Below are 14,045 nucleotides of genomic sequence, written 5' to 3'. Positions count from 1 at the left end.
GAAATGCATTAACAATATCAGGGTCAATAATGAAGATCAAGAAGCTCACCTTAATGTCCAGATGCAAAATGTTCATGCTGTGAATATGACCAACTCCTTCAAGTATTTGTTGGATGTATGACTGAACCTGAAACAAGTCGTAAAATATTACAATAGTTTATACCATGAACAAAATATGAAAGAACAACATTACCACATATACGCAATAAATATAAGTTCAAACCTCTTTCTCCGAGATGGATCCTTTCAGTAATAAATGATCCAGAAGTCCATGAGAACAGCACCTTCAGACTGTGTTAAAGAACCCCTCGACTGATTTTAACAAACACATTCTCTAAATTCACCAGAAAAAACAACCTAATGATGAAACAGTAGCTGATTACTGTGAGGATACATTTCTGTAATGAGCACCAGTGTGCGTCTGGTGCAGAAGAAGTCCAGCAGACAGGCCACTCTGGGGTGAGCCAGTCTGGATAGCAGGTCCCTCTCCTGGAATGCTCTGGTCCGAGTGCTGCTGCGCAGAGGCAGAAACTTGGCAGCAAACACTTCGCCTGTTCTTCTGTGGACTACACGCTTTACTACCCCAAACGTTCCCCTAAATAAAGACACTATGTTCATCATCTGAGATCTCAACAGGGCCCCTGGTCATGTTGGACTAAACTTAAATAAAGTAAAGGTTCACCTTCCAATTTCCTCATGGACATCATACACAGAGAATAACTTCCTTCTCTTCCCCAGCTCCACCTCTCTTTCCTGACGCTCCAGTGGACCTGCAGATGGGAACATGAGAATTAAACAAGGTTTACACCAATCACTAAGTTGTCATCACTTCTCCCATTACAACATAAACTTCTGTGTGCATTATATTGCCTATGCATTGCATTCTGGTACAATCTAGAAGTAAAATAAAATAATCTGTGTCTTTAAAAGTTAACTTGTAACACATAGAAGGAGTTGTCTCACCTTCTTCCACTGTCAACTGAGCCTCACATGAGGCATGACCAGACTCGTTGTAAGAAAAGCAGGTGTAGATACCACTATCCTCGCCTTCAGGACACAGTATGGTCATTGAGCAGCGGGCACCATGCCGGACTATCTCCACATTCTCATCAGCTGCAAGCTCCTCTTCATCCTCCAATCACAGAAGGAATGGATATTCTTGACCTCATTGTTTATTTTGTCTATCTATTTGAATTTATTTAACCAGGAAAACCTCATTGAGATTAAGAATCTCATTTACATGAGGGTCCTGGTCTGGACAGGCAGAAGCACATTTAACAGAGTTGCAATCATGAAAATTAAACATAAAAAAGCTAAAAAAAAAAAAAAAAAAAAAAAAAAAACAAAAGGGAAACACGATCAACCAATTTCTGAGTCACAGAGCAGAAAGTCATCCCTATAAATATGTACAACCCTGATGCATCTTCCTCCAATGCCTTCAATTTATTTTTAAAAAGAAGTAATAGAGACCAGCCCCCTAAAAGAAAAGTTCTCCTGCAGCATATTCAAAACCCCTTTTGCCCATCTCAACATGGACTCTAGGCACCGATAGCAAAAGTAAGTCTTGTGACTGAGTCACAGAGGGAAGACATTATTAGATTGAATCCATCTTCCTGAAATGTGAGCAGAATAACATTAAATGAATTGAAAAGTAAATATCAGTTGTTTTTTCTCAGTGAATTAGTGCAGGAAAAGGTTAGTTACCACTGCCCTAGGATATATTAAAAGTGTTTTTACAAACATATTTTTGCAACTCAGCCAACCTAAAATCATCCTTCAATCAACTTTTAATGTAAATACCAGAGGAGGGCCCCACCTTGTACCACTGTACTGTTGGAGTAGGCCTTCCTGTGATGATGGCTGTAAACACAGCTGGTTGGCCCGGCTCTACACACACATCCTCAGTGGGTACCTGTATGGAGGGTGGTGCTGTATAGGAGATCAGAGCAGTAAGTAATCAGACAGTTTCTCAGAGGTAAGCCCCTTTTTAAAAAAGCCAAGAACAAGACCTGTCATTTCCTGCATTGACTCTGAGATGTAGATTTCTTCCTCCTCTTCCTCCAGGTAATACATTGGCTGCTTTTGCTCCTGTTCTGTTGTTATTATGGTAGGAACAGCCTCCTCTGTTGTACCTCCAACTCTGGAGACAAAGATAAATTCAAAGTAGAAGTTCATTATTAGAATATTTTAATCAGCCTGTGGAATAAGCATTATAATGTATAAAAATGCAGCATGACTTCTTCAAGTGGATGCATATTTCTAATCTCACAATTCCAAACAAGGAAGCTAAGTCAGCAGCTGAAGGTACTAAACTCACTCTTCCATTTCTTCAGGAGGAAAGAGCATCTTAGCAATAGAGGTTGGGCTGAAGTCCGTTTGTAACCACTTCTTAACAAAGGCAGTGGACCAGCCTTCTGAGTCTGCATCTGTGAAAACCAGAATGACACTGAGTGCAAGAATTCTGATGAACATGTGTTAAGTGTATTTTGAATAAATGACCATGGTCCACACAGACTGTCTTCAGAGTATATTAAATGATCGGAAAAGAAAAAGTGGAAAAGTACATTACCTTGCATACCAGAAGCAGTAATATTGCATTTCTTACCTCAGCATGTGATGGCCTAACCCCATTAACCCAACACAACAACAGGATAAGGGCAAATGCCTGCTCCTGCATGTTGGTAAAGGACACGCCTGCCCAGCACATGACCATCTTGTGTTCGTAGGAGTGAAGAGTTAGCTGGGCATGCGTTGGCAGTAAGAGAAAGGGAAATGTTGAGTGGTTATTTGTTATCATGACAGTGATGACTTACATGGAATGGTCCATGTGAGGAACCTCCTGCTTTAGAGATAGTCAGAGGGAGATGGAAAAACATGAAGGTTATGGAGAATGGCAGGACAAACATAATGATCTGTGTCCAGAGAAAGTCAAAAAGAAACTAAGGCAAGTCCTTAAAGAGGAGAACATTTGTATTTTTAACCAACATTTAATTATTCTATTGAGATGTTTGAATGCTTTTCTATATTAAACTGCTAATAATATCATCGCGTAACCTGTGTGATAGTGAAGCTTAAAAATAAATGGATACCGGCAACATTGGAAAATCACTACATGAAATGGGAGATACAGGTGATACTTGCCAAATCACCTCTGTAAGTTCACAAAACCTTTAGGATTGGCTGACTTTTGGACACTTGTAACAGACGGATGGAGGTAAATGATCCTGCCGGTTCAGGTTGATTTCCATTGTTGAAAGTGGAAACTTGAAGAACACAAAACATGTCATACAAGAAAATGTATCATTGTCTTTTATGAATGAGGATGCGGAAAGGGGAGTACAATGTCTATGTTGGATGTTATCAACCAGATCCTGCTGAAATTAACTGTGGCAATGGACAGTTGTTAAAAGAAGTTATTGTTAGGTTTGAGGTCCCACATCAAGTCTCAAACTGTGAACTATGAACACTTATGAAGATGATTTACACCACTCACAAGTGTGACAAACAGATGAAATGAGGGGTGACACAGATGGAAAACCAAAAAGGAAATGTTAAGATGGTCATGTTGAATTGTTAGGTCAGAGATGGCCGTTGGGGTGAGGTATAAGTGAAATATGGACTAAGATGTAGTGGTATGGTGAAGGGTTAAACTTGTCATAAATGTATTTAGCAAAATTATGAATATGGAGCATGGATGGATTTTTAGAACATGCAATAACCCATTTGTAAATTTTAGAGATGGAAAAATAATTATGGCTATAACAATATGTTTTAGTTCATGCATATCAGCATCTATTATATTTAATCCCAGTTCATTCATATTTGCTACACTGAACAAGTAGTAACTGTCCATCCATGCATTGACTGAAGTCCATGCCATATTCTCAGAGGATCTAGTGATAACTGTTATGGTAGTTCGAGCTTCTTATGATGTGAGGGTGTGTGAAATGGGGAAAAGTAAACATGAATGAAATCATAAAATGACATCAACTTTGATAGAATGAAAGAATGGTAGTGGTTGGAAGTGGAAATTGATGCAGTTTGTTTCAGTTCATTGAGAAGTGGAGGACTGTCATATGACATGATGTTGAAAAGGGTCAGATGTGATATGAACTGAAGTAAAACTTGACAATGGCATGTGCTTTTACCCTTCTCAATGGCTGCTAAACTTTTAAAAGTGTGGATCTGAATGAAAACCCATTCTTGGGTGTCAAATCTATGTGGAGAATATTTACCTTTAGCATCTCTGGCAGTCATACCTTTAGGAGGCAGGTCCTGTGGTTGGTCAATCTCAATGTCAGTTGTTGGTACATAAGCTGGGCACAGTCCTGCTTTGCATTTGACGCAGCCAAACTCATTCCACAGCTGAACACAATACAGTTAATTGGCAATCTTATCAATTCACAGATATCAATAACACTGAAGCTTTAAGACATAACTGATAGGGGTTTTATACCTCACACTCATACTGTCCAATGTCTGCCTCAGATGCCCTGATGACCGTCAGGCACAAGATCCCACTGCGAGCATCATTCTGGATGGAGTATTTTTTCTGGTCAGTCAATTCTCTTCCATCTTTAAACCATCTAAAAAACCCAAAGATGCATAGGTATGAAACAGACACTCAACAAGAAAACTAAAAATAGCAGTCAGTGAGGTTAAATTGTCAATGTGTTGCCATACCTGATTCGTGGTAAAGGAGTAGTAAGTGTGGAGCAGATAAACTGAATATCCTCCCCATCTATCAGACAGGCACTCTCCAGGCGAGACACAAATCTAGGAGGAGCTGGAAAAGATAAAAACACAATTTTTTACCCATGTAATAACAGGTAGATACACAGTGATGGCAACAGTAATGGCAACCAGTAGTAAGTAATATAAGTACTGCCAGTAGAGAAGGAAAATAGTAGTGACTGAAGTTGTAAAAATATACAGTGCCTGTAAAAAGTTTTCACACTCTTGCATTTTTTTACCCTTTCATTGATTTTGTAAATCAGTCATGGCCGATTGTATAATTTGGCTTTTTACATTTCCACATATCCACACTTCCACATTTAAGAGGACTGTCCTAACAGAGGTCTAGCCTATTGGTGCTAGTAGTCTCACAATTAGTGAAATAGGGATCACCTGATTGCAGTGAATGTTGCAAGTGATTGTAGTGTAAAGACACCTGTGTCTGGAAGGTCCAGTCACTGGTTAATCAGTATCCCTGGCTACCATTACACCATGAAGACAAAAGAACACTCCAAACAACTCAGAGAAAAGGTTGAAAAGTATAAGTCAGGGGAAGGATACAAAAAAATACAAGGCACTGAACATCCCCTAGAGCTCAGTTAAATCCATCATCAAGAAATGGAAGGAATATGGCACATGTGTAAATCTGCCTAGACCAAGCCGTCCTCACAACTGAGTGACTGTGCAAGAAGGAGACTTGTGAACAGTGATTAAAAAATCGCAATGATATTACGTATATGCTGTAGTAGTACTAGTATTGCCTATTTTATCAAAGATATTGAACAATTATAATAAACTAATTTGTAAAGTGGTTGTTTTTTTATGACAAAGCATGTACATCTTATACTACATTCATAGACTCACCCTGCACTACCACTTTGGCCAGAGTACCAGCGCTGCCCATGGGGCTGGTAGCATAGCAAGCATACTGTCCAGAGTCCTCTGCAGTGAGACTGTCCAGGATGAGACTGCAGGTTCCTAACCGGTCGGCTGTGATGATGTGACGTGGGTCATCCTCTAAAGGAAGACCATCTATGACGTGAACATCAGAATTTTACTCAGTGCAACAGAACTTCACAATGCTTACAGGATAAATGTGGTCAGGAAATCATACTTCTGTTTTTCAAGAGAATAAATACAGAGGAAAATGCCAGACCAAACTGGATATTTTAATTTCCTTTTACACTGGCAAACATGTATAGTATATGATATTTGAGTGAGCTATTTCTGACCTTTGAGCCAGCTAACCACTGGTTTTGGTGATCCTGTGACTTTACAGGTCAGTTTGATTGTCTGGCCAATCTTTGTTGTGCAATCAGACAAGAGTGACTCAAATATAGGCAGGCCTGTTGAGAGACACAAATATAATCTTGAATCACTCAGAGAAGAAATGATTTTCAAACCCAGAATGAACTTCCCTTTCAAAAGCAAAATACGTACAATTAGTGGTCAGGCTGGAGCGTTGCTGTAACTCCCTTAGATCCTTTAGCCAGGAAAGTTTCACCACAGAGGAGCGACCCTGCAGGGTGTACCTTCGCAATGAGCCCCTGTGTTCATGCCACAACCCCCAAGACTTTTCCTCTGCACCTATAGTCTCCTTTATTTCTACATCATTCAGCTGGGTAGATAGAAAAAGTGAGATAAAGAAAGGCAAATAAATGCAAAGAGCTGGCAAAGCTGTGAGAGTACACTCACATACAGAATCTGTTATTACCTGTGGTAAACTACACAATTAAACAGCATTTTTATCTATTAATATACAAAGGATAAATGGGAATAAATAGGATAAGAGATGAAAAGCTCTTACCTTCATTTTGTTCTTGAAAGAGTATGTGTCACCCTTCAATTTACATAGTACAATACATTCCTTGAAGAGAAACACTTGTCTCTGATGCCCTCTAGTGGTGGTTTTACTTTCTGGAGATTCCTCCCATACTGTGAAGACTCCCTGAAATAAAGTGAGTGCCATGCAGTAAAATGAACATTTGTGACTGTGTGTCTTAAATCAGAGTGACCCTCAAAGTCACATAACCACCCACAAGTACTGTAATTTGTGGATTTATACTGAGTTAAACTATGTACACAGTATTGTGGAACAAAGTTGACAGAGCTGATGCAATAACGTGGTCACAGAGTAAGTCATAAGAACAAGCTATATGCATCATTTTGTCCACCTGGTAACCTCCTTATATGCAGGACAGTCATTTGCATTTACCTGTCTCACAGGCTCACCCAGAGCAGTCAGGGGAGCTGGATAGTTCTCAATGAGGGATGCCTGGTGCAAGTTGTCAGACCTCCAGGGCAGACAGGACACAGTGGAAAAAGCATCCTCCAAAAGACAGCAACTCTGGCCACTTTTAGCCTTGTTCTTGATCAACTCCTGATAGTAAATATCATATTTACATCCAAGACATTAATCAGACAGCAAAACTTCATGATAGTGATGTGCACGACAGGCAATGAGGCATTACCACTCTCCTGCTGATGATAATTACTGGGGGTTTCAGATAAAAGCGAAGCACTGACCTTCAGTAAAGCCTGGTAGGTTTGAATCCTCTCCACCGGCCGTTGGAGGAAGGTCAGGACATCCATGACCGGGGCATCAGGCTTACCAGATTCTGTTAGTTCCTAAAGTGTAAAGACAAACATTTGAGAGAAAAACAACCTCGGTTAAGTTTCAGAAAAGGTGCTTTTTAGTTGCCACATTGCTCATGTAAAATGTTTACTATTAAATCCATACAGATTTTAGGTATACTTTGAAAAACTGCTGGATAGCCTTGTCACTGATGCAGGCTTCTGCTTGTGCTTGTCCCACCATGTAGTGAAGATATTTCTCAAAGTCCTCAGTGTGTTTAATCAAATGCATGGCCACATCGTCGTCTGTGGTACAAACTCTGAGACCAGGCAGGACAATCCTAAGAAGAAGACATATTCTTTCAACCTACTTGCACACTGTAATAAAACATTTAAATGATATTGTTATGTTGAATTTAAAAATATATATTTCCTGCTTGTGTGTGCATTTGTTACCTCTCATGCAGAAAAACAATGTCTTTGATATTCCTAAAAATGATCTCTTTCTGGTTGAGGATGTTAATGGGAATGTTCCGACAAGATTCCAAATAATTCAGCTGGTTAGAAGTAAACATCTTCATCTCCTTCACATATTCCTCTTCTCCATCAACGAGACCTTGGATCAGTTGGCTGAAAATAACAGAAATGAAGTACAGATCAATTGTGTATCTTGTGTTGTAGTTGCATTTGTTTCTTACTGTTTTAATCCAGGAAATTTGTTGTTAGAACAACTACATTTTCTATCAACACAAAAGTTGATTTGTAAGAATATAGAGCAGGGTTCCTACAAGCTTTTAGAAAACAATTTAAATGAAATGAAAGGCATTCAAGATTTCTAAGTACACTCAACTAGGGCTTAATTTTCTGATTCAATAAAGTGTTTATGAAATGTCAAATGGTATAGAACAAAAGATTTTTTTGTCATAAACGCCCAAATTTGATGATTTCTTGCTCATTTAATGCCTCTATTCTATCATTACGTTGTATGACTAATTTTATCATGACAAATTTTCTAAAAAAAAAAAAAAGATTGGATAAGGATGTCTGAGACAATGTGGCTTCTAGTATATATCACCTCTTACTGGTAAAAATCAAACTTTTAAAGACTTTTTGTAGCCTTAAATTTTAAGTGTGCCATTTAAGATTATATCAGACTTTTTAACAGACCTGTAGGAACCCTGATAAAATTGGTGATGAAATAGAAATAATGATAATTCAAGTATCCAATAATAATGCACTTGGCCTATATTATTTAATCTCCCATTTTATAATAGAAAAATGACAGACCTCAGAGCTCTCTTGTACTCCTCTCCTGTAGACCCGATTCCATCAAGATCCTCTTGAGGTGCTCTTAACTGTGGGAAGGTCTCCTGTTTCAAATAATGGCATGTATTTATTAAAAGCAGCCTTTTAATTTTGTCATAACCTGATAAATAAATGTGTCTAAAGAAAAATCAGGAAAACCTGCAGAGTATACTTAAGATTTCATAATATGACAATGGTCACTCATACTTGTCTAAACCTACCTTTCTCTTCTTCTCCAGGTAGGCGGGACACACCCATCCCTGTCTAGCAGGGTTGGTTTTAGTGGGTTTGGTCCTTACCAGCCACCTATCTGGATGAACAGAGTCCAGGACCTCTACAAACTGGCCCTCCTTCAGAATAAAACTGTCCTTTGTTTCACTGTCAGGGCTGCAGTCAGCTCGAGCCACGTATATTTCAAACGTCTGGGGTTAAGAAGGAAAAAGATATTTGATTGGTTATGAAATGTCTCAGTTATTGTAGTACAATTAATCATACTTATCAGCTTGCCTCTCGTCTATCCTCTTCTCCCTCTGACTCTGATCCAGAGACAGTACTAGTTAAGGGTGTGTGAGCACGGTGGTGTTTAGGAGATGGTGTCCTCATTTTACCTTCATGAGCCCCTACAGAGAAGAGGGGAACACCAGTGTGATAAACTTCACAGAAAACTTGACAAAAACTGCTCAGTGCTATACAGCACTGACCTTTTACTTTCAGTAGTTTCATAGGGGGTTGCAGGGCATCCAGCTGTTCATTATCATCTTTTGGAGGGAGCTGCTCCACTGGTTTTGTCACCTCTCTGCAAAAGTATTCATTTGGGTATATTTATAATAACAATATAATGAACATGCAACCCAGTCAAAGTAACAAAACTCTTCTTGTTTCTGCCCCTGACCTTTGTACAGCTGGAGCAGTCTCAACAGGTTCCATTATATCTGGAGCAGTTTCATAATCAGAGGGACTTGACACTGCGGAAAGAAAAAAAGTAGAAAAGTTACATCCTGTAGATATGAGGCCAAAAAAATCCTTGTCTTTGTCACAACAGTGAAAAAAATAAACTCACTGGAGCTTGAAGCGATGGGTGAGGATGCTCTTCTCTCTTGCAGTCTCCTCTGAGCGTCCTGCTCCGTCATGTTGTAGACCTCCCACAGAGATTCAGTGACACTTTCTACATAGTTTGCCTCATCAGCAGCAGAGGCAGGTATCTGATTCTGGGTTTCAGGCCTCTGTGGTGCGAGTTGCAGAGGAGTTATGGCCGCGAGGGGTGGATGTATGGGCTTCTGAGCCATAGGAGCAGGATTCTGAGGCTGTACAACTGTTATGTTTCCATTGTAGGAAGTCACACCAAACTTATTCACAACTTCACATGTATAGATCCCACTGTCATTTGTGGTTAAGTTTTTGATCACTAGGGTGCATAAGCCGTTCTCTGTAGTGTCAATGTGGCAGCGTTGATCAGCAATGATTTCTTTGTTGTTTTTCAACCAGCGTACGGTGCTGGGTTTTCCTTCGACAACACAAGCTAGAGTTAAAGTACCATGAAGATCTGCACTCTGGTTCTTAAACACCTCTTTAAAGACAGGCCGCATGTCTTTACGGGTTTTATAGCCTTTAAAGGCAGCCTGGATCTTGACTGCAGCTTCTTGTAGTTGGGGTTCATCATCAACGCTAAAGTCTAATTGTGGTGTTTCTTTGTTTTGAAGTTGAACCTTCTGGGGTTCATCAACAGGAAGAAGAGTAAATGGTTGCTTTGACCTGTCGCTGCTGAGGTCTGGGGGTATGTCAGTCAAAGCCTCAGAGAAAGTGTCATCCTCAGAAATGTACAGGAGGGGAATTTCTTCTGTAGTCTTTGTTGTTTGTTGTTCCTCCCATCTCATTGGTTCCACTACCAGTTTAATTTCCTGGTCCACTTCAGGTTCTTTTCTCATAGGTTTGACTGGTTGTTTGATTGGTTGTTTGATGTTTAAGTCTGCTTCTATAGATTTAGCAGGTTGCTTTATAATTTCAGCTTTTTCAGTGTCTGCCATAAAAGGTTGCTGGGTTGATTGTTTAATGTTTGCATCTGTTTCTTTAGCTTTAACAGATTGCTTTATAATCTCAGTTATCTCAGTGTTGGTAGTATAAGGCTGTTTGACTTTTGCATCAGTCTCTGCAGCTTTAGCAGGTTGTATTATAATCTCAGCTACCTCAGTGTCTGCAGTATAAGGCTGTTTCATTGGCTGCCTGATGCTTGTGTCTGTGTCTACAGCTTTAGCAGGTTGCTTTATAATTTCAGCTACCTCAGTGTCTGCAGTATAAGGCTGTTTCATTGGCTGTCTGATGCTTGTGTCTGTCTCTACAGCTTTTACAGTCTGCTTCATAATCTCAGCGGCCTCTGTGTCTGTGGTTGGTTGTTTTACTGGTTGTTTGGTGTCTACATTTTGCTCTATAGTTCTCACAGTTTGCTTAATCTTCTCGACTATATCAGCCTCAGATGTTACTGACCTCTCAAATCTTGGCTTATCCTCAACTTGTTTCTTCAAAGTTTCTTCTGTAGGCTTCACTGGCTGATCATCTGATAGTTTCAACACAGCTCTTATTGTCTGCTGATCTTCTTGATCAGTCTCTGTGTCCCTTGAATACTGTTTATCCATTCCCCCTCTTGTTTTGCTTTTCATCCTCACTGGTGGTTTTGGAGCTGCAATTTCAGCCTCTTTTACAGTCTTTTCTGGTTGCTCTAAAGCCTGTTTCTTCATCGGTAGTTCAGTCTTCTCCCTCTCCACTTCTGTTGACACTTGTTTCACATACCTTCTCTGTTCTCCTTCAGCATCACTTACAGCAGACTTCACTGATGGGTCATTCAACTCCTCTGTTTCCTTTGCAACATCTTTAAATGGTTCCTTTGCACCCACCACCTTTCCTTTAGATCTTACTGGTGGTTTCAAAGGTTCCTCTTCTGTTTTGTGCACTTCATTCTCCTTTTGAAGTTCCTTTATTTGTTCTTCCTCGATATACTTTGCTTTAAGTTTTAAAGGCTGCTTTTCTTCCTCACTGACCTTCCACTGCAAGGTTCCTTGAACGTTTTCCTTCCTGTCAACTTCACATGGTAGTTTTGACCATGGTTTTTGGTTCTGATCAACTTCCCTTTCTTTTTCTAAGAATATCAGTTGATTTTTATTTTGTTCAAACACAGTATCACCATGAGCCTTGACTGGCTGACTTTCATTTTGTTCAACCCTGACTGTATTCTCGATATTTAATCTTGCTTGTCTTCTTTCCATTGTAATGTCTTTTTCTGTTTCCAATGACCTTTCCCGATCTTCCACATGTCTGTCAACCCCATCCTCTTTCCCCAGTAGTCTCATTGTCTTTTTGACTTTTTCGAACACCTCACTGTCTTTCTCCTCATGTCTTTCCTGTTGTTTTACATTCAGTGCAACTTCAAAGTCTTTCTCCACTGTCTTTGCAGCCTGTATGCCCTTTTGGTCTTCCCTGTTTTCTCTCTGTACAGACTGTCTTAGATCAACCAGTGGTTCCACATCTTTGTCTATAGAGGTAATTGATGGTTTCCTATTGGTTCTCTTTTTGGGCTCTGGAGGAACAGGTTTAGTCACTGGGATATCAGGCTTCTCCTCCTCGAGAGACAGATTTGGTTTTGTCCGAGGCTGTAACGTGGGAGGCTCTATCTTTGGCGGAGGTGGGAGTGCTGAACAAGAGAAAAAAAAAGTTTTAGCTGATTTATGTGGTGTATTTTGATACAAAATGGCCCTCAGTGGCAGCTTGTCCCTCTTCCATTGTACTGACACTCCAGGCTTAAACAGCTCACAGCAAAGGGATGCTGTAGCTCCCTCCTCAGCCTCCATACTCTGTAAACCTTTGCTGAAGAACAGAGTGAGCTCTACGTGGGTTGAGCAAAATAAACAAAATATTGCTTTACACAATGCAAGACAGCTACATATGTAAACATATTTTGTTTTTCCAGTATGCTTTGGCTTACAGACTATACAGGAATACAAAGCTTAATATAGTGATGTGAAGGACAACAATATTACTAAATTGCAAAATGATTACTCTTCACTGAAAAAAAATCACCAGTTTCCCAGACTTCAAACAACTGAAATCCCTTTTTTGAAAGATACGGCATACCACCTTGTCAGTTGAAAAAAAATCTAAACTTTTGATTTTAATGTATGCACAGTAACACCCACAGCTGCCCACATAACTGGGTAGGGCCCCTAGAAAACCCAGGGAACGGGCCCTACCCACTTATGAATTACTGATGACATCGTGCATGCCTGCTGATTGTGTATGATTGGAGCTAGAGTGCCTCATTCTGGACCAAATTATTTATTCATGCTAGTTTTCAACCCCTTTCCAACACTTTTTCCACCCCTTTTTTTTGCTACTTCTTTTTGTCATTTCTAACCAATTTTGACAGTTTTTACCTTTTTTGGCCACATCAAACCCAATGTTTGCTACTTTATGCCAGTTTTGGTCATTGTTTAGCCACTTTTAACCGATTTTTAATGTTTTTCCACCCTTTTACCACTTTTAACCTATTTTTGCTGTTTTTCGCCCTTTAGTGCCACTCTCATGCCACTTTACGCCAATATTTTTCACTTCTTTTTGGCATTTTAACTCCATTTTTGCAGCTTTTGCCCATTTAAGTCGCTTTTCACTGATTATTTGTCACATTTGGCCACTCCTTTTTGCCAATTTTGACCCATTTTGCTGCTTTTTGGTCATTTTCACATTTTTTGTGTCACTTTTTGCCTATTTTTGGCCTCTTTTCTATTGTGTAATTATTTACATTAATATTGTGTCAGTTTTTTCTGTTTAATTTTCTGGCATGCTGATTACTTTGAAGTCTAACGTTACTGCAGAGTTCTAATGATATTATGACATCCTCAGATGCAGGTAAATGCTCAGTTTTGGTTCTACTTGACCTGAGGTCTGCTTTTGATACCATGGCTCATAGTATTTTAATTGACAGACTCAGAAGATGAGTGATATACGGTGGCACAGGGAGTGCCCTTGACTGGTTCTGCAGCTACCTGTCTAATAGGAATTTTTTTGTCAGTTGGTCCATGTGTTTCCAAATGAGCTGCTCTGTTGTGTTGTGTGCCCCAAGGATCTGTCTTGGGGCCTATTTTATTCTCTCCTTATATGCTTCCTCTGAGCAGCATCGTCAGTAAATTTAAAGGACCGTCATACCACTTGTATGCTGATGAAATTCCACTGTATATGTTTTTCAGAGCCATTGAAACTGATAAAATTATTATGTTGCTTGACTATTTGACTGCCAATAAGGACTGGATGACTGATAACTTCCTTCAGTTAAAAACTGATAAAACTTGAGATCCTCATCATCGCATCAGAGAACATCTCTTCTTATGTTGAGAAATGACTTTGGATCCCTGTCTTCCTCTTTAAGGAGAAGCTGAGTTAGAAATGCT

General features: G+C 39.6%; 1 protein-coding gene across 1 annotated transcript in view; it reads right to left on the bottom strand.

Annotated features, from left to right (window-relative positions):
- obscna (obscurin, cytoskeletal calmodulin and titin-interacting RhoGEF a) overlaps nucleotides 1–14,045 on the bottom strand; it is a 52,387-nt gene that overhangs the window by 10,825 nt on the left and 27,517 nt on the right. The window contains exons 40-64 of the mRNA XM_041791411.1: nucleotides 9,674–12,295; nucleotides 9,506–9,578; nucleotides 9,315–9,409; nucleotides 9,121–9,233; nucleotides 8,835–9,035; nucleotides 8,596–8,678; nucleotides 7,765–7,938; nucleotides 7,475–7,649; nucleotides 7,261–7,362; nucleotides 6,950–7,114; nucleotides 6,542–6,682; nucleotides 6,175–6,352; nucleotides 5,967–6,080; nucleotides 5,599–5,766; nucleotides 4,684–4,786; nucleotides 4,457–4,586; nucleotides 3,916–4,365; nucleotides 2,318–2,463; nucleotides 2,010–2,140; nucleotides 1,817–1,929; nucleotides 964–1,132; nucleotides 683–770; nucleotides 395–595; nucleotides 224–284; nucleotides 50–127 (exon numbers count right to left, since the gene is read on the bottom strand). Coding sequence (XP_041647345.1) covers nucleotides 50–127; nucleotides 224–284; nucleotides 395–595; nucleotides 683–770; nucleotides 964–1,132; nucleotides 1,817–1,929; nucleotides 2,010–2,140; nucleotides 2,318–2,463; nucleotides 3,916–4,365; nucleotides 4,457–4,586; nucleotides 4,684–4,786; nucleotides 5,599–5,766; nucleotides 5,967–6,080; nucleotides 6,175–6,352; nucleotides 6,542–6,682; nucleotides 6,950–7,114; nucleotides 7,261–7,362; nucleotides 7,475–7,649; nucleotides 7,765–7,938; nucleotides 8,596–8,678; nucleotides 8,835–9,035; nucleotides 9,121–9,233; nucleotides 9,315–9,409; nucleotides 9,506–9,578; nucleotides 9,674–12,295 — 6,074 coding nt within the window. The remainder of the gene's footprint in view (nucleotides 1–49; nucleotides 128–223; nucleotides 285–394; nucleotides 596–682; nucleotides 771–963; nucleotides 1,133–1,816; nucleotides 1,930–2,009; nucleotides 2,141–2,317; nucleotides 2,464–3,915; nucleotides 4,366–4,456; nucleotides 4,587–4,683; nucleotides 4,787–5,598; nucleotides 5,767–5,966; nucleotides 6,081–6,174; nucleotides 6,353–6,541; nucleotides 6,683–6,949; nucleotides 7,115–7,260; nucleotides 7,363–7,474; nucleotides 7,650–7,764; nucleotides 7,939–8,595; nucleotides 8,679–8,834; nucleotides 9,036–9,120; nucleotides 9,234–9,314; nucleotides 9,410–9,505; nucleotides 9,579–9,673; nucleotides 12,296–14,045) is intronic.

The sequence above is a fragment of the Cheilinus undulatus genome, linkage group 7, assembly GCF_018320785.1.
Source record: "Cheilinus undulatus linkage group 7, ASM1832078v1, whole genome shotgun sequence".
Classification (NCBI taxonomy): Eukaryota; Metazoa; Chordata; class Actinopteri; order Labriformes; family Labridae; genus Cheilinus; species Cheilinus undulatus.
This window is presented reverse-complemented; position numbering and strand designations above follow the sequence as displayed.